At 40.1% G+C, this 20,700-nt stretch overlaps 1 protein-coding gene across 7 annotated transcripts in view; it reads left to right on the top strand.

Moving 5' to 3' along the window:
* astn2 (astrotactin 2) overlaps nucleotides 1–20,700 on the top strand; it is a 1,590,397-nt gene that overhangs the window by 358,829 nt on the left and 1,210,868 nt on the right. For all 7 annotated transcript variants that reach the window (XM_087998521.1, XM_087998520.1, XM_087998522.1 and 4 more), the window contains exon 3: nucleotides 7,313–7,688. In XM_087998521.1, coding sequence (XP_087854647.1) covers nucleotides 7,313–7,688 — 376 coding nt within the window. The remainder of the gene's footprint in view (nucleotides 1–7,312; nucleotides 7,689–20,700) is intronic.

Genomic DNA, 20,700 nt, shown 5'->3' with positions numbered 1-20,700 from the left:
TACTATCTACAAGGTATAATGCAAAAAATCACCAAAGATTCTTAGAAAGCACCATCTAAACCCAAGGCTACTTCCATTTCGAAGGACAAGGGTAACGGATATATGTTAACATCACGACCTGCATGTTCCTCTCCAAGCCACGCACCATCCTGACTTTGACATAAATTGCCATTTCTTCACTGTCGCTGCTGCAAACTCCTGGAGTTCCCTCTCTAACAGCATTGTCGGTCAAGTGGACAGCAGTAGTTCATGAAGGCATCTCACTATCATCTTCTCAAGTGCAACTAGGGATGGGCAATAAATGCTGAACCATTCAGTGGTGCCCATGTCCCACAGTGAATAAAACAAAATTCCCCTGACATCCAATTGATGGTTTCAGTGATTTCTGTTCTTGCTTTGAATGTGGGACTATACACAGACCTGAAAGAAATGTTCTCCATGTGAGGGAGAGAGATTAGTAGCTAATGATATTCTTCATTTGACATGAAATGCATATTGGATGTGGTCCAGTTCCAATTTCTGAACATCATGCAGAAATATAACGCTATAACAATAACTTGTCAACTGTCTTTTGTTCTCAGTTCTTGAAAATTAGGTGCATGTTTGATCTATTTTACAAGGGTAGGTGAATCTTGCCATACTAGGAGAAAGTGAGGACTGCAAATGCTGGAGATCAGAGCTGAAAAATGTGTTGCTGGAAAAGCGCAGCATGTCAGGTAGCATCCAAGGAGCAGGAGAATCGATGTTTCGGGCATAAGCCCTTTTTCGAATCTTGCCATACGTCAGCCAGATACTGAAGAAAAACAATTTAACTCCTTTTATCATAAACTGTAAAGACATGAAATAGAATGAGGCTCTCAAATGCAAACCTCTGACAGTAAATAACAATAAATACATCTTTACTGGATATGAGGTACTGCAATCCCAACAGGAGCACAACATGAACAGTATCAGATGGTCTGCCCATTATTGTCAGCAGCTGATATTGATTTTATTTAACTGCAATGGACCCAAACATCAGGTGTTTGGGTATAATGGGCATTGATTTGATGGTGCCTGTTTTGTGATATCACCCAGAGAAACTTTGACCCCCCAGGTATTTTGTTTATTTTGGCTTTCCAAAGCACTATGCCAATTTCTGATCTTATCCTTTGAGAAATTACTCAACAAATTCTTTTGTAATGACCCTTTTGGAGCCCCATGCATGCTATTGATTACCGTCTTTGTGTCAATGTCAGCATGAGTGACAGGAAAATGTAAAACATTTAATTCAATAAAAGTGAAAGCCAGTAACCACAGAAAGAGCAAACAAGTAAATCAAGGTCAGAAAAACATAAAGGAGAGGGAGAAAAAAATGGAAGAGAAACAAGCAAGCTATGAATAATAAAATTGATTCCCCAGTGATTTGTTTCATGATTTTCCATCAGAAAGATGTTGTGAAACTTGAAAGGATTCGGAAAAGATTTACAAGGATGTTGCCAGGGTTGGAGGATTTGAGCTATAGGGAGAGGCTGAATAAGCTGGGACTGTTTTTCCTAGAGTTTCGGAGGCTGAGAGGTAACTTAATAGAGGTTTATAAAATCATGAGGGACATGGATGGGATAAGCAGACAATGTCTTTTCTCTGGGGTAGGGGATTCCAGAATTAGAGGGCATTGGTTCAGGGTGAGAGGTGAAAGATATAAAAGGGACCTAAGGGGCAATTGTTTCATGCAGAGGACGGTGCACATATGGAATGAGCTACAAGAGGATGTGGTGGAGACTGGTACAATTACAACATTTAAATGGCATCTGGGTGGGTACATGAAGAAGGGCTCATGCCCGAAACGTCGATTCTCCTGCTCCTTGGATGCTGCCTGACCTGCTGTGCTTTTCCAGCAACACATTTTCAGCTGGGTACATGAATAGGAAGGGTTTAGAGGGATATGGGCCAAATGCTTGCAAATAAGGATTAGGTTAGGTTAGGATATCTGATCGGCATGGGCAAGTTGGACTGATGGGTCTGCTTCTGTGCTGCACATCTCTATGACTCTACAAGTCAGTGATTTGCTGCGGCAAACAAATATTGGAGCTCAAAGTTTTAAGTCCTGGTCATATCTCTATTAATTAGAGATCCTGTTTGGCTTTGGAGTTACAATAGTTGACCTCCATTTCTCTGTGGGACAAAATGAAACATAGTCAAGGTTACTGCTCCAGGTCATTATCCAATGGATTCTGCGAAAAATATTCTCTCACAAATATTGAGGATTGAAACTGGATTGCCCTACTACGCTTGAAGCACCTTAGGATAGATAGACTCAGTTTCCATACTCGTTTACATTTTCTTCATGTATGAGCTTGTGTGCAAAGGAACAGGAGAAGGAAATGGCAGCAAGATACAGCCGGGTTAAAGGGCGCAAATGAACTCAGATCATCATAGTATGAAACTCAGTTCTTTAGTTTTCCTTTCATTTTGAATAAAATAAAAAGAACTTTTATTCAGCTGATGCTTGTGATACAACTGGTCAGCGAAAAGCAGATGGATGCTCACATGTATTTTGAGAGAAACAGAACATAAATTGTCCAGTTTTATATAAAGTTTTGGCAAGATCATATTTCATATGCTGTGAAATATAGAAAAGAGAAATGGTCAATACTTAGATTGTAACCCCTGGCCAATTATTGGAATATTGTTCCTGCATCTACCCTGCACAGTCCTGTTTGAATTTGAGAGGTTTCTATGAAATAACCGTGCTCCCCATCCTTTCTACCATTCTTCTAAATGCAGCAAATATAAACCAAACTGATTCAACCTCTCCTCATATCTGAGTCCTGCCATCCAAGGTAAGTATCCCGATCCATCATGCCAGTGAGTGGGCATTCACTCTCCTGAACTCCCTGTAACAAGATCATGGCAATGAGTAGGGTTGGATTCTCCTACCTACTCATAAAGTCTCCCATGGAATACTGATCAAGGAAGCAAGAGTCCAAGGCTAAGTCTTGTGTTGGATCTAAAATTGGCCTGGTGGCAGGAAAGAGATGGGAGAAAGATGTCTATGTGACTGGAAGTTTCTTTTGGATGGTGGTGGGGGGCGGAGGAGGTTGCTTTCCACAGGCCTCTGTGCTGGGACCTTTGCTGTTTGTAGTGGTACATTAATGATTTGGATTTAAATATAGGTGCTATGATTGAGAAGTTCACAGATGACATGAAAACTATTTCAGCATAAGTAGTGAGGAGGATAGCTGTAATCTAAAGGAGGAAAATAACAGATTGGTTAGATTGGCAGAGCAGTGGTAATTAGAAATCAACCTGGAAATGGGTGAGAAAGGAAAACTTGGAGAGGGCTAACAAGGTATACAATTCCATCATGAATATAAGGACCCTGGAAAGTATTGAATATCAGACGGACGTTGGCATGCATATCCATAGATCCCTGAAAGGCTTGTGCATAAGGGGATAATGAAGATGAATGGGATACTTGCCATGATTAGATGAGGAATAGAACACAAGGGCAAGGAGATAATGCTGGAACTGTACAAGATACTGGTGAGGCCACAACTGAAGTATTATATGAAGTTCTAGTCAACACCTTATAAGAAGAATGTGATTTCATGAGAGAAGATACAGAATAGATTAACCAGAATGCTGCATGGGCTGGATGGTTTGTGTTATGAGGAAAGATTAGATAGACCATTTATTTTGGAGCACTGAAGGTTCACTGGAACTCAATAGAGGTGGGGAAGGTTATGAGGGGCAACATTATGGATAGGAAGGCATTTTTTTTCCCCAATAGCAGAGAAGCCAATAACCAGACAGTGTGGGTTTAAGGTGAGAAGCAAAAGTTTAAGAACAGATTTGAGGGGAAGTTCTTTCCACCCAGAGGATGGTAGGAATCCAGAACTTGGAGCCAGGAAGAATGGGCAAAAGTGAGGACTGCGGATGTTGGAAATCAGAGTCTAGATTAGAGTGGTGCTGGAATCCAGGATGGATCAAGGGCTTTTGCCCAAAATGTCGATTTTCCTACTCCCAGATGCTGCCTGATATGCTGTGCTTTTCCAGCACCAGTCTAATCTAGCCAAGAAGAATGGCTGAGTCAGAAACTTCTGGAACATTGAAACATCTTGGTCAGCAAAGGAATCGGGTTTTTGGGGATAATAGGAATGTGGAAGTTGAAGAGCAGAGTAGGTTAGCATGGCCGAATGGCCTACTTAGTCATATTGTGGCTGTGCAGGCCATTGGTTAGGCCACTTTTTGAATATTGTGTGCAATTCTGGTCTCCTTCCTATCAGAAAGATGTTGTGAAACTTGAATCAGTTTAGAAAAGATTTACCAAGGGTGTTGCCAGCATTAGAAGATTTGAGCAACAAGGAGAGGTTGAATAGGCTGCGGCTAATTTCCTTGGAGTATCAGAGGTTGAGGGGTGACCTTAAAGAGGTTTATAAAATCATGAGGGGCATGGATGGGATAAGGAGGCAAAGTCTTTTCCCTAGGCTGGGGGAGTCCAGAACTCGACGGCATAGGTTTAGGGTGAGAGGGAAAGATATAAAAGAGACCTAAGGGGCAACTTTTTCACACAGACGGTGGTACGTGTATGGAATGAGCTACCAGAGGAAGTGGTGGAGGCTGGTACAATTGCAACATTTAAAAGGCATTTGGATGGGTATATGAAGAGGAAGGGTTTGGAGAGATATGGGCCGGGTGCTGGCAGGTGGGACTGGATTGGGTTGGGATATCTGGTTGGCATGGACGGGTTGGACCAAAGGATCTGTTTCCGTGCTGTACATCTCTCTGACTCTATGACTCTACAATTCATATGTATGTTCATGGATTGGATTCAGTTCAAAGGGTAAATGGTGACATAAAGCAATGCTTTCTATTGACTTTCCAATTCTGGGTTCAGAAGGAAATGATCAGCAAAGATTGATGCTCCTAATAGGTATCAGGCACCTATGGACAGCATTTGTGTCAGCTGACAGGACTATCTGCCTCTGCTGTGGTTTATCCCCATGGTTACCCAGCATGTAACCGTGAAAGATTTTAAAGAATTGCACCTTATCAACAAGCTAACAGCACAAAAAAAGTATGAGAAAAAATTGCCAAGGGAACAAAATTGTGTCACAATGATATTTAGAAAATTTAGTGTCATGATCTGCTACGTGCCAAATGCGATGGCCTGCCACAGTACTGGATATTAAATCTAAACATGCTAACATTATTCTTTTCAACACTAAACTGAGCAGACATTGATAATGTTGTATGATCCCTTTTTGGTAATGCTGTCAATTAATTGACAGTGAAGAAATGAATGAAACCAGGCCAGGAGGAACGGGAATTGTAATTACTGCTGCCATATTGCATTCATTTAGTCCTCTGAACTATTGATCTCAGCTTTGCTGTATGATTAAAGTTGGTCAGGAGAAAGAAGCTACATGGTTTCATACTCCACTCTGGGGAAAATTGGTTAATTGCCAAAAGAACAAAAAAAACACTAAGGGTGATGTTTTAATGCTTCCAGATCTGGGGAAGCAATTATGTATTTTATGAGTAAATAAAAATAACCTCAGTACTGCCTGAGATACAGATAATTAGATGAAAAGGATGCTGGCTAGAATATCTCCCTAAATAGTGAACTGCATTGAAGAGTGTATCTCTTTGTTGCTTTTCTTTGCAATTACTTTGAACTGCAATACCCTGTGTGCAATCCTTTTATAAACAGAAGACTATTCATAGCTGTCAAGAAAAGATTTGCAGGACTGTACAAATCTACTATTATGTTTCTATAATCCTTTGCTGTTCAATTAAAGAATGAGGCTTATTCTACAAATACACATATATCAGTTATCTGTAAGAAAGAAAATTGGCAAAATGTTTATTTTGGAACTCAGTAAAAAGACCCATCACAGGAGGTAGTGTTGAACTGCTTAGCACTGGGCTTTTTATTCTTTTGAGGGGTGGATGGAAGAAGGGACAAATGGATTAGCAATCATCTCCTCTTTCACCCCAGAATGTACAATATTTGTATCTTGTATGTCTGCTATTATATATAGAGGAAATTGCATTGAATCTCCAAGTACTTCCAAAGAAGAGATGATGTGAACATGAAAAGAACATTTCAGAATTTATGCTAATAATTGTTAAAATAGAGAGGCCATTTCATGTAGCAATGAGTCAATACACCAATTTAATGTGTTTATCCTAACAGGCATTGATCAGTTTATGTGTGAAGGCCTCCACCAAACATAGTTACTGGCCTGAGGGAGAAGGTAAAGCCTCCAAAAGCTGTTAGAAATTCTACCAAATATTGAGAGAGGAAAAACATAAGAATATCAATACAACATCACAATCTACATGAGTCCTTGATTGTCTGTATTCAGTCAACATACTTACATTTGAAGTATCTCAGCTGTATAGAAACTGAATATAGCTTTCATGAGTATTCAGTTATTAGTATCTGTATATACCAACTTCCTGCACATATTCACTGTTTTTAAAGAAATGCTTATAACTGAAACCTTAAAATATGAGAATTAAGTGAGTTAATTATCTGACCTGAAGATCACAGTATGGTTGTAAATTCTTTTTTTTTTACTTTGTGGACTATCTGCGAGCCATGATGAGGACAATTTTAAGCAACAGGGCAGACCAATGTGTGAAAGATATACACTATTACTTTACAGTTAGGAGAGGGAATAGAGACAAATGGTAAGGAGGGCAAAACATGTGCCACTGCCTTTTCCCACATGCTGTCTTATATGGGTAGAGTGAACAGGATGATGAGTAATAGTGGGAAACAAATTACTGATGGGCTCAGAATTTGTTTTGCATATTTTCAGTTTTTATGATGGCCGTGGTGACCAAGGAATAGGTTCAATTCCAGCCTTGGGCAATTGTGTGGAGTTTGCTTATTTTCCCCATGTCTGCATGGGTTTCCTCCAGGTGCTGCAGTTTCCTCCCACAATCTAAAGATGCACAAGTTACGTGAATTGGCCATGCAAAATTGCCCACAGTGTGCAGGGATGTGCAGGCTCGGTGGGTTAGCCATGGGAAATGCAGTTATGGAGATAGAGTGGGATGATTTTTGACAGTCAGTGCAAACTCAGTGGGCTGAATGGCTTTGATCTGCACTATGGGAATTCAGTGATTCTCTTGGTTGTAAAGCAAACAAGCTGCCTCCTCACTATCATCTGTTTTAAACTATCGTGCAAAGTCAAGATCAACCCCAGTGTGTCAGCTGAGCAATCCTCAGTGTAGGTGGCAGCAGGGAGGAGGAGGGAAAGATTAAAATTGAAACCAAGAAAAAGTCATATTTCTTCACGTCTTCTTTACTCCACAGGGAGGTCTGATTGCTCTGCTGCTGCTCATCTTAATCTTCACCATGGTACTGTATGCGCGGCGGAGATGGTGCAAGCGGAGGCGAGTCCCTCAGAAGAGTGCCAGCACAGAGGCCACCCACGAAATTCATTACATCCCATCTGTGCTGCTGGGACCACAGGCCAGGGACAGCTTTCGTAACTCTCGGATACAGGCCCACAATTCAGTGGTCGGAATGCCAATCCGAGAGACGCCCATTTTGGATGATTATGACTGCGAAGAAGAAGAAAACCAACTTCGCCCTGAAGCACGCAGCCGAGAAGATGACTTTGGAAGTCAGGTGACCCGGACATTGGAGAGCCTGGGGCGGGCAGAAGAGGAGAAACCAAGTTTTGCAGGTTGGGTCTTATTTTTTCTTCTTGTTCTCTCCTTCAATCCAGGAACTCTGTTGAATTTAATGGGATTCATTTAAAACATTGCATAACTCAACTTCTTCTTGTTTTATTCTTTAAAATATTAAATGTAAAAGCATTCATTGAATCTGTTATTTAAAGCCCTCCCATGGTAACACTTTGACAAGTCTTTAATATACAGAAGTGATAACATATCTCATGATCCCAATGTCATTAATAAATGGGGTCCGGTACAAACAGGCTAATTTCAGGTTATCTGTAGCTAGCATTTTTTTAAAAAGGGAAAAATGGAGCAAGAAACTGATGTTTGTGTGTAGAATTTCAGTTTTTAACTTTGGGGTAATGTGGCATAAATTATGTCTCGATACACTATGAAGATTGAGGCGCAACATCCTGAAGTAAATAAAACATTAGGTCTATCACCTGTAAAAGCTTGTTCATTGTGAATGACAACCCTCCCTAAAAGTCATTATTAACATGGATTGGAAAATACACATCATTGTTAGGATACATTCAGTCATATTCAACTTGCATGGTGAAATACTTCCCCAGAGACCGGTATCCTATCACCCAGTCACCACTTATTTACACATCGGCAGTCCTTGACTCTGATCCAGCTCCCTCATAGCCAGCTGTCAGAATGAACAGGACCTCTGATACCCCTGTTTATATTTGTCAGCCTTGATTGGACTAGATTAACAGCCCAATCAGGGAACTCATATTCTAAGCGGTTCATCTGGGTGACCTCATTACAGTCACTCCACAGTAGCTGCTGCTCCTTTACCATTGCTATTAGTTAAGAAGCTCAGTATGATTTTCCATCTTGTTGTGCCTCAAGCTCCATGTTATAGTTGGTACCATTAGAGATAATACAATCTCAGTTTCTGAGAGCAATGTAAAAAGGCACTAAATTAATGTTGTGGTTTGGTTAGTTGGTGAATTAATTGTCATGCTCCAACTTAGAGTTTTTCTAAAAGCTAATTGTAAGTAGAGCACAAACTATTGCATCTCTATCATATTAACTGACAACAAATTATCTTGTAGTAGGTTGAGACTGAACAGAGTGTACTGGATAGTAAAAATCAAAGAGCAACTATTTTTCAGTAAAAGTAAGGATTATGGAACAGAAATTCTGATGAAAACCTGGTTATACTTATATTAGACATACATATTTACATACATGTATATATATGTATATGCATGTATAATCCTATTGGTTAATATTCACTGATAATTGTCTGCAATTTATGCAAAACTTTCTCCTTACATTTTCGAATCAATCTGTTCAAAGTTGCTATCACAAGTGTGATCCACTTAGGACTTAAACACTGGCTTCTTTGTCCAGAGGAAGGGACACTACCAACAAGCTAAAGAACCCTTCCAAAAGCTTTTTTAAATAGCATATACTGTTGGGTTGATTGCCATTACCTCAACTATTAAATGATATTCTGTCCACAATGCAGTTATCAACCTAAACTTCAGCTACAGATCCAAAGTTGCAAATTCTTTTCACACATAATCATAATACTTCATACATTGTCTCAATTGCTGCTTGTTCTCTCTGCATGTGAGAAGCAGGTTGAGCTGAATAGAATCAGTTTGAATCTTGCGCACAGGTTCAAGCAGAGGCCAAAAGGCCTGATAAAGGCTAAGTATTCAGATAAATCTCAAGAATTGTAAAGGCAATTGCATTCCTGTACTACTTGAGTGCTATTTCAGCACAAACAATGCATCAGGTTTGTGCTTCTGAAACATCAGATAATGCATGTTCCATTATTCCTGCTGAAAAGGAAAGAAACTTCTCTCATACATTCAAGAAAACTGCAAGGTTTGAGTAATCATTCACCGGAGGAGTCTACTATGCAGTTGAATCTTCTAACAGCAATTCATTTAATAGCAAGGTTAAACTGGACAAATAACTTTATTGTCTGGTATAAAGTGTTAGATTTAAGCTGAGCAATAAATTCCAAGGTCAACTCTTACGGCTACCTCATCTTCAGATTGTAAAAGAGCCTGTTTTTACGAAATGTTGGTTGTAAGAAACATGCCTGAAGAAGGGCTTATGCCCGAAACGTCGATTGTCCTGCTCCTTGGATGCTGTCTGGCCTGCTGTGTTTTTCCAGCATCACATTTTTCAACTCTGGTCTCCAGCATCTGTAGTCCTCACTTTCTCCCTGTAAGAAACATGCCAATACTTTATCCATTGGCAACTGATAAATATGCAGAACAAATTGGAAAGAACTATCTTGAGAGAATGGACGTATCACTGGCAGATTTTGCTGTCTATTGCACCCAGGTGGCAATGCCAAGCGCATCCTCAAATTGACCAGAGCTCATCTGTGTTTCAGGATTATGGTTATTTATTCATTTAATATTGCAGGTTTGGGGAACAAAATCAATCATAGCAATGTCTGCCTATACAGGGATCTTCCAGTAGTGAAAGGCATGATAGATTAAATTAATTCTGACCGACAGTATCAGTTCGACAGTGACCAAAAGAAGAAACAATTAGCCTTACCGTGGTGCTTCAGTCCTTTGTTCTTTCATCTGGTGGGTATCTCTAAGGTAATAAGTAATCTCTGGATTACTGCCTGAGCTGTGGACAAATTAGCAGAAAGGAAATCAAATTAGTATAATGAATGCATGGCTCCAAGTCTGAGGAGGTAGGAGATGTGGTTTCAGTTTTGCTAGGAACTGACACAAGTATTGGGAAATATGGAGCTGTACCCATGCAATGGTCTACACCTAAACCATGCTGGCTGGTTATTTAGCAAGCCACATAGCTCGGGAAGCTGTGAGGGTTATAATCCAATCAGTGAGGACAAGATGTTAAATTCGTTATTTGAAATGTCGAGACAATACAAGAGAGAAAGGCATTTATCTGGGTAGTGGGAAACAGATATTGACAGGAATGGACAGACAATATAAATCTTACTTAATCAACACTTAAGGCTAGAAATTTCAAAAATAATCAAAAGTCAAAACAAAAGACTCTGTATCTGAATCTATATAATATTCAAACCAAACAAAAAAGATGACAGTGTAAGTAGAAATGCATGATTATGACCTGATAGTCATCATATGCATATCATAGCTGTCTGGATGTAAGTTTGCTCGCTGAGCTGGAAGGTTCATTTTTGGATGTTCCCTCACCATACTAGATAGCCTCATTAGTGAGCCTCCGGATGAAGAACTGGTGGTACGGCCTGCTTTCCATTTATGTGTTTAGGTTTCCTTGGGTTGATGGTGTCATTTCCTGTGGTGACATCATTTCCTGTTCTTTCTTTCAGGGAGTGGTAATTGGGATCCAAGTCAATGTGTTTGTTGATAGAGTTTCGGTTGGAATGCCATGTTTCTAGGAATTCTTGTGCGTGTCTCTGTTTGGCTTGTCCTAGGATGGATGTGTTGTCCCAGTCGAAATTATGTCCTTCCTCATCTGTATGTAAGGATATTAGTGAGAGTGGGTCATGTCTTTTTGTGGCTAGTTGATGTTCGTGTATTGTAGTGGCTAGTTTTCTGTCTGTTTGTCCAATGTAGTGTTTGTTACAGTTCTTGCAAGGTATTTTGTAAATGACGTTAGTTTTGCTTGTTGTCTGTATTGGGCCTTTCAAATTCATTAGCTGCTGCTTTAGTGTGTTGCTGGGTTTGTGGGCTACTATGATGCCAAGAAGTCTGAGTAGTCTGGCAGTCATTGTGTATTCAAGAAGAACAGGTACCCAATGAACACAGTCCGCAGATTTCTCAGCAACAAACCCAAATAAGCAGACAAAACATGTCTAGAAACCCTAGCCACTCTCCCCTACATCAAAGACATCTCAGAAATGACTGCTAGACTACTCAGATCCCTTGCCATCATGGTAGCCCACAAACCCACCAACATACGAAAACACCAGCTAATGAACTTGAAAGATCCCATACAGACAAGAAACAAAACTATTGTCATTTACAAAATACCTTGCAGCAACTGTAACAAACACTACATTGGACAAATAGGCAGAAAACTAGCCACCAGGATACGTGAACATCAACTAGCCACAAAAAGACATGACCCACTCTCACTAGTATTCTGACATACAGTTGAGGAAGGACACTACATTGACTGGGACAACACATCATACTAGGACAAGCCAAACAGAGACATGCATAAGAATTCCTAGAAGCAAGCCATTCCAACTGAAATTCTACCAACAAACACATTGACTTGGATCCCATTTACTAGTCCCTGAGAGAAAGAACAGGAAATTACATCACCAACCCAAGGAAACCTAAACACCTAAATAGAAAATGGGCCATACCACCAGTGCTTCATTCAGAGGTTCGCTGATGATGGTAACTAGCATGGTGACAAAATTCCAGAAAATGAACCTTCCAGCTCAGCGAGCAAACCTACATTCAGAACCTCAACCTGAACTACAAATCTTCTCAAAACTCACTAATATCAGAGCTGTTCCAGTACGGCTACAATACTGCTGTCTTGATGACATTATAGGAATTGCCCAGGTATGTTCTGAACACACAAAGCAGGATATATCCAAACTGGTCAATTACTGCCCCAATCTGCAATCATCTGTAAAGCAAGTGTCATCAATTATGCTATTGAGCTCACTTGCTTCACAATAACTTGCTGTCCAATGCCAGGTGTGGGTCTGCCAAGGCCACTCTGCTCCTAACCGCATTACAGCCTTAATTCAAAAAAGGACAAAAGAGTTGTATTCCACACGTGAGATAAGAGTGACTGACCTTGACATCAAGGCTGCATATAACTGGGTGTTGCATCAAGGAGCCTTGGCAAAACTATAGTCAATGGGAATTGGGGTAGTGGAGTGAGGTTTTCCATTGTTTGGAGTCAATCCTGTGATTGTAGGAGTTCAGGTATCTCCATTCCAAGACACATTATCAGAACTTCTTTGGGTAGTGTCCTTAGTGTCCTTAGTCCAACCATATTCAGATGCTATATCAATGACCTTTCCTCCATTATTAGGTTAGAAGTGGGATGTTTTGTGATGACTACAAAATGTTCAATGCCATTTACGACTAATTTTCATGCTTTCATGGTAAAGATGGAAGTTTTTTTTTGGTTTCTTCTTGCAAGAACAGAAATGAAACTGTGCTAGGGTACTTGAGTCTAAACTATGAAGATTGCAAGCCTATTTGCTTGAGAGATATCATTTGTTTGTATATGGTTTTCACCTTGCAATTTGACCATTGCTGAATCCTCATAAAGAATTGTTTATTTCTCTGCTCTATGAAAGCTATTATTCATTGTTGATCAAGCTGACCTTGTCAGAAGTGAAATACTTTTGGATTTATACAAATGGACACTTTTAGCACAGGAATGCAGTGAATTCCCTAAAGGGTTTTGACTTTCAACTGAAATCGTTAGAAATGTGCTCAGTGCAGTATGGAATCTTTGGCTTAATGGCCCTTGAAAAAGGTAGGGGGGAACATTGGAGATTTGTCTGTTGCCCAAAAAGCGTTTTTCTTTTCCTGCCTGCAACAGTCGCGGACTCACCAACATCAATGGCATTTAAATGGTCATTGGATAAACATATGGATGGTAATGGAATAGTGTAGATTAGACGGGCTTTAGATTGGTTTCACAGGTCAACGCAACATCAAGTGCCGAAGGGCCTGTACGTGCTGTAATGTTCTCTGTTCTTTGTTCTATGGGGTACTTACATAGAAAATGGTAAATGATCTTAGGTGAGCTTCAGCAATGAGTGTCTGCAAGCTGTTTGACTGTGGACACCAACACAGTTCGCTTTACCACAAATGCACTTCCAGCTGATATCACTGGATAGTAATTAGGAGTAGAAATACTGGCTGATGTTTCCTTTTGCTAGTGCAAGGAATACCGAGACCAATTATAGCAGCCTTCCTGCAGTCTTCCTGTGTTCAGTGAGCTCAGGCTACATTTGGGTTTGAATTTGGCCTGACCTTTGCGTTAATATAACAGCAAGAGATTTATTTGAAAAGCAACCAAACCAAGGTGAGATGAGCTGTTGTGTGCTTTCTGAAATCCAATGTTGCAAAAGTAAAAAGTTTCCTCTTTACTCCATCGATTTCTGCACTTGTTCCACATACACAGACTAGCTTCTTCTTTGAATTTGTTCTCTACAGCTTAGATGTGACTCTTTTCAGCTTAGGGTGCGAGATCAGGAATTGGAGAGAATCGTTTGGTTTGCCTAATTTTGAAGTGAAAGATTTTTTGGATTTGATCATGCATACAATATTTTTCAACATACCAGCTGAATTGACTGAGTGAATTTCTTTGATGTGTATTTCTTTCAAAGTGTTAGCTTATCATTCACTTCTTCACGAGAGAATCACACCCTTGTGCCTAAATAAATGATGTGCAACTGTGGATGAAAAGAAAGAAAATGTTCCATATTTTATGTTTTTTTTTTCTTTTTGGCTCTCATGTTTATTTATATTAAAATAAATCAAATTAAAAAGAACCGTTACAATGGTATGTACATGATCTTTCTGCTTGGATTACTTCATTGATATACTACAGGGTATACAAAACATCGCAAGAAAGTATTTAAACTCACTAATACCTTTAAGATGCTAAATATTGATCATTGGGGAGGCTAGGTTTTATAGAAACTTGTTTAGTGTCAGGATAATGAGACCAAATTGTTTCATCAACTGTGAATGATATGCAATGCCACTGTCCAAACTGAGACAACTATTGATCTGGCAGTCAATTCAGCGCGAGGTTAGGAAGACAGTGTGTACAAAATAGGTCGTATATTCCCATCTTTGGGGCCCAACTTTACCATTATTTTTTTCAACTTCAATCTGCATCGTTAATTGATTAGATTAGATTACTTTACAGTGTGGAAACAGGCCCTTCGGCCCAACAAGTCCACACCGACCCGCCGAAGCGAAACCCACCCATACCCCTACATTTACCCCTTACCTAACACTACGGGCAATTTAGTATGGCCAATTCACCTGACCCTGCACATCTTTGGACTGTGGGAGGAAACCGGAGCACCCGGAGGAAACCCACGCAGACACGGGGAGAACGTGCAAACTCCACACAGTCAATCGCCTGAGGCGGGAATTGAACCCGGGTCTCTGGCGCTGCGAGGCAGCAGTGCTAACCACTGTGCCACCGTGCCACCCACTAATTGCTGTCCCAGTAAACTCACTCAAGGTTCTAGCAAGCTAATGATTGCCCTATAGAACACAGTTTGCCTTCGAAAGGTCAGATTTACAGGGTTTACGGGATGTACCCATCCTTGAATGTGTTGCATATTTGTCATCTTTCAAAATGCCTCATTGAGTCAAATTGTCCAAAATCAAACTTATTTTGCATCTGAAGTAGCTCATTTTCAAAATTGAATCACCAATTGAATCTTGATTAAATCTCAATGATAGATCATCTCTAAGTTCAGTCTCTCATCTCAATAACTGAAAGAATTGCAAGATTATGAGATGTTTTGATATTGATTCACAAAAAAACCCTGTTATCTCCTCAAGTCAACACATTGCACTTCAGTTGCTCTGATAATGGCTTAATTATGTAGAAAATCATTGGTTTCAGAGAGGCTGATCAGCCTTTTTAAGTCTTGAATAAGGAACACTTACTTGTTCAGCTTTTCATTGTGAATTCAGTTGATACATATCATGGAGCTACCAGTATGACATGAGTTACGGGAATATTGCGACACTGAGGTAACAAATTTCTCGCAAGTCCCCTTTCTGTTGTTGGCTGAATTAATGTAAAACAAAATCTGTGTAAAATACTGGATTATGGATAATGGAAGTAAAGTTGCATATTTAATCTACCAATGAGGATCATTGTAGGTATTATATTTTGGATGAATTATTAAAATGAGACTGCTTCTTCCAGGGTTTCACTTGAATGCTGAAACTTCCATTTGGAAAGTGTGAAAAATAATTGGGAATTCACTCATTGTGCAAACCATTAATGGAGTGACATTCAATAATTGGAGGCAGAGAAAAGAGGAAAGCATGAAAGGTCTGCAATACCGAATAGAACAGAATAGAAATTTATTGTCTCTTGTACTTATGAAAATACAGTGAGCTTTGTGTAAGTTCAGTGCCATTTTAATTTTAATTACAGAAATTATAAAAATATACAATTGAGACAAAGTTAGGACAAGAAGGTATTGGAGAAAAGTGAAGGAGTTTCCTGAGATTAATTATGGTAGACATTTCTGTGAAGGGCCAGATTTTTGAGGTGTTTGGCAACAGATTGTCTATATTTGTTGCTGTTTCCCCTCTGAAAGTGCCTGCAACTTCAGAATTTAGCAGATGGCTAGAGTTGTGTGTAAATCCTCAAATAGTGAAGCTGAAGATGTTGTCATTCACTGCTACTGTAACACTTCTGCCCTCTCACTCAGACCAGTAATTAGAATTACATATATTTCCTGAAGATATGGAATTCCTGAATGAAATTATGGGATTCTAATTTTGTCACATGTTCCAGATTTAGTTTTTGACATTTTAGTTTATTAGGTGCTTGTATAAAATTTGTACAGTGTGTTATTCTCTCAACATCGCCTGATATTGTATTTCTGAAGTACTTTCACCCTCCTCACACCGCATCATGTTTGTATTGCCAAATCAATTAGAGTTCTTTTTGCTTTGTTTTTGACATTCCCCAAACCTCTTCAGGAGAATAGATATATTGACCATTAAGAATATTGCGCAAGACTTTCCTGAAGTGCTTTTAGGTCCCCTCCATTAAGGAGGCGCGGGATTGAAGCATTTTAATCTCCCACATTTTGATTTATTTCACGCACTTCATTGTGGATCTGGAGAAAGTCTGCTTCACCTAAGCTGCCAAGAAAAATGTCACCTATATAAACAGGGTTCAAATTAAGTGTCAAGTTGGGCCTCAAGCAGGTGTGTGACTTTTATATATTGGTGAGTTTTTTTCCATTTTGTTGTCTTCCTAAGGACCATTTATAGTGTACGATGCTCTGACTGTACAATTGAATTGATCTGTCAAAACTTGTCTAAGGTTCACTTTTTACAGTGGGGAACAGAACTGTGCGGTGCCATGAGTGGAGAACTGACAGATGGTGAATGATTAAACCAGTGAGTTATAAAGCCTTTACTCAATAGAGGATCAGCACATCGCTATTCATGCTGTTCTTTAAGCAAACCATGTAGAAATAGGAAAGGACAAATGCAAGTATTTATTTTGTTGTTTTCCATCAATTTGTGTTGTGTCAAAATGCTGGGAGGGCTACTTAGTGATGTTCATTTTGTTTCTTGAATTATAGTCCATTCTTGTTTGTTAAAGTTCTGTTGCGAACAGAATTCTTTCATGCTTGTCATTGCAACTCCGTTTTGTTCGTCTGATGATGATATCTCCACTTATGATTCACGCCTGCATGGTTTTCATAATAGCAAGCTACATTAAATTGAGTGGCAACAGTCTTCTACCTATGTTATACAAGCTGGGCTACTATCCCAAATCCGGGAAATAAAGGGAAGGAAATGCTTTATTTTAATGAAGCAATAAGCTAGATATTCACCCCACAGGCACATGAACTGAATGAGATCAGTATTAAAGCTGAAAACCAGCTGCAAAAATGTTTCTATGAAATAACTTATTTGAATCATTTCTTACATTCAACAGATTTAAGTCAATAATTCCACAATTATTTTAATTAACTATTTTAATCTCAAATATCAAATAAATAAATACATTTACACAGAATTTGATTCAAAATCATTGTGTGACAAAAAATCCCAATGAATTTAATTTACTCTACTTAGCTCAAATCTAGTTTAATTCAATTTATAATTTTTACAATATAATTTCTGTTAATCATTCTCAACATCCTCAATGTCACTCTAAAAATACACAGGAACAAAACTTAGATCTACTTTGCTCTATTTTTGTTAATACTCCAAAATTTCATCAGCTACAAAACAATATCTGTAGCATTCCTCTCTGCCCTTTCAACATTTGTTGGAACTTTAAATATCTCAGGGTAGATCATGTTAGACTTTGTGCTTTTTGAGGTAATGTAGAGATTTCCTGGTAATTGCCCTCTTGAGCATCCAACATAGAAGTGAGAAAGTGAAAGATGAGGTCATTTCAGAAGGCTGCTCACTTTGAGGATTTGACTTTATGATATGTTGATTAGCATCGCAAAGCAAACAGATTGGAAATTGCAGTCTCTTGAATTGAAAGGGTAGTTTGACTGAATCATTGAAAATTTTGTTGTATTTTTCTTACATGATTGTAACTTTTAAAACATGAGGTATTACTTTATTCATTAGTAATCTTGTTCCATTGCTAAATCAAGGATATTGTTGTTTCTCAACAGGATAATAGGGTACTTTCGCCCAGGATAATAGGGCAACCTGTTTCATTAATAAATTGTGATAAAGTGACTCGTCATCATTTTTGAACTTGAATTATTAACTCTGCTTTCTCTCCACAGATGCTGCCAGACCTGCTGAGTTCTTCCAGCAATTTTTAAAAAATGTTTTATACCTTGAGCGTCTGCAGTTCTTTGTTTTATTATAGTTTATTAGTTTTTGGAGCTAATCCAGCCATTCCACATGATCAGTATTTCTGCTTCTATATTTAATGTTTGGAAATACTGTGAAACTATACTGCGAATACTGTGAGGTGTATGTGTCAGAGTTGGATGACAACTGTGGTGAGGCCTATCTCAATACTGGGATTATCTCATTCCATCCCTTATGCTTTTCACAAGCAGCATGGTGAAATTCTTGCTCAGCAGCACTGAGTGTCTAATTGACAGTTATTACAGCTGAAGTGCCTTGTTAACAGCCCAAAACATCTCATTAATGTTCACCCTCCCATCTTAGCAAATATAACAGACAATCTTTATGTCAGGAAATCTCAGTAAGGAAATTAGAGGGAGCATTGTTAGATTCGACTTATTGCTTGCTCCGAATGACCTCCAGGTACACTGCATGGGCATGCATCCCAAATCCACAGTCATTAGCATCTGATATACCAGTCTCTAAATACCCACATGGTACATCTCCAATCCACCCACTGATGCTTCTGCACTTCAGTACTGCACCTCAGACAAAATCATTGTTACACTGCAGCAAAGGTCCACTCAGCGACACACACCCATGGATTGGACCAGTCTGCATATTTAGACTCTTCACTTGTTCTCATAGCACTCATTCACTCTAAACCTACCTGGATGCTCACAAAATCTCTGTCTTGCATTGCGTTGTGTTGCCATTTTGGCCTTAAGCCAGAGATACTAGGCTCATACTACTGCTGGTCCTTAGTCATGTCAAGGGGGATGGTCCTGGCTCAGGGATTCCTAAATTAACAGCAGCTCCAATTCCAGTTCAGTTCCCATTCATGGTGATCAGAGTCAGGTTGTTAATCACACAAGGGCTAAGAAGGCAAATGATGGGGCAGTGTGCCATCTGTATTGAGTGTATCTGCTCTGTTGCAGGCTGTTGCATTGCCGCCAGGAGCTTCTGGAAAATCATTACTGTTATGAGGTGGCATGGTGGCTCACAGCGTCAGGATTCCAGGTTCAATTCCAGCCTTGGGCAACTGTCTGTGTGGAGTTTGCACATTCTCCCCGTGTCTGCGTGGATTTCCTCCCACAATCCAAAGATGTGCAGGTCAGGTGAATTGGCTATGCTAAATTGCCCATAGGGATAGGTGCATTAGTCGGAAGGGGAATGGGTTACTCTTCAGAGAGTCGGTGTGGACTTGTTGGGCCGAAGGGCCTGTTTCCACACTGTAGGGAATCTAATCTAGAGTTATTGGTGGAACTGAACCAGTTTAAATGGGCAGGGGTAAGAATATTACGTGGTAGCTAACAATGTCAGCCTCATAATCCAAGATATCAAGCCACCAAGTTAAGTTGAGATTGATTAAAGGATCTCAGAGGAGTTTGCAGGTGAATAGACCAACATGTTGCTTTTCTATAAAGGGACAAGAAAAAGAGGAATGTCTGGATCGCTGGCTCCTATTACATTGAGCATGTGCTCTGTCCCAGAAAAAGGGACACAATTTATTCAAAAGTGCTCTCTTTCAGCCCTCTGGATGACTCCAAGTCTCTGGGATATTTGCATCATTGATATTTTGTTTTGTTAGCTGAGAGAAAGTGAGGACTGCAGATGCTGGAGATCAGAGCTGAAAAATGTGTTGCTGGAAAAGCGCAGCAGGTCAGGCAGCATCTAAGGAGCAGGAGAATCGACGTTTCGGGCATAAGCCCTTCTTCAGGAATGAAGAGGGTGTGCCAACCAGGCTAAGATAAAAGGTAGGGAGGAGGGACTTGGGGGAGGGGCGTTGGGAATGCGATAGGTGGAAGGAGGTTATGGTGAGGGTGATAGGCCAGAGAGGGGGTGGGGGCAGAGAGGTCGGGAAGAAGATTGCAGGTCAAGAAGGTGGTGCTGAGTCCGAGGGTTGGGACTGAGATAAGGTGGGGGGAGGGGAAATGAGGAAGCTGGAGAAATCTGCATTCATCCCTTGTGGTTGGAGGGTTCCTAAGTGGAAGATGAGGCGCTCTTCCTCCAGGTGTCGTGTTGCCATGGCCTGGCGATGGAGGAGGCCAAAGACCTGCATGCCCTTGGCGGAGTGGGAGGGGGAGTTAAAGTGTGCAGCCACAGGGCAGTTGGGTTGGTTGGCGCGGGTGTCCCAGAGGTGTTCTCTGAAACGTTCCGCAAGTAGGCGGCCTGTCTCCCCAATGTAGAGGAGGCCACATCGGGTGCCGCTGAGGCCACATTTTTAAGTTTTGTCTCAGTTTTGATTTCTTGTCTGTACTCCAATCTTTATAATTAAGTCTGTAATCCAATCTTCATAATTTACTGTAATGTTTAATGTCTTTACAACCAGCCCTTTTTCAGAGTATGAATTTTTTTTAGATTACTTACAGTGTGGAATTAGGCCCTTCGGCCCAACAAGTCCACACCGACCCGACGAAGCGCAACCCACCCATACCCCTACATTTACCCCTTACCTAACACTACGGGCAATTTAGCATGGCCAATG

The sequence above is a fragment of the Chiloscyllium plagiosum genome, unplaced genomic scaffold, assembly GCF_037043375.1.
Source record: "Chiloscyllium plagiosum isolate Xiang-an unplaced genomic scaffold, Cpla_swu_hap1 HiC_scaffold_21, whole genome shotgun sequence".
NCBI lineage: Eukaryota > Metazoa > Chordata > Chondrichthyes > Orectolobiformes > Hemiscylliidae > Chiloscyllium > Chiloscyllium plagiosum.
Note: the sequence above shows the minus strand (reverse complement) of the source record. Positions and strands in the feature narration are given on the sequence as shown.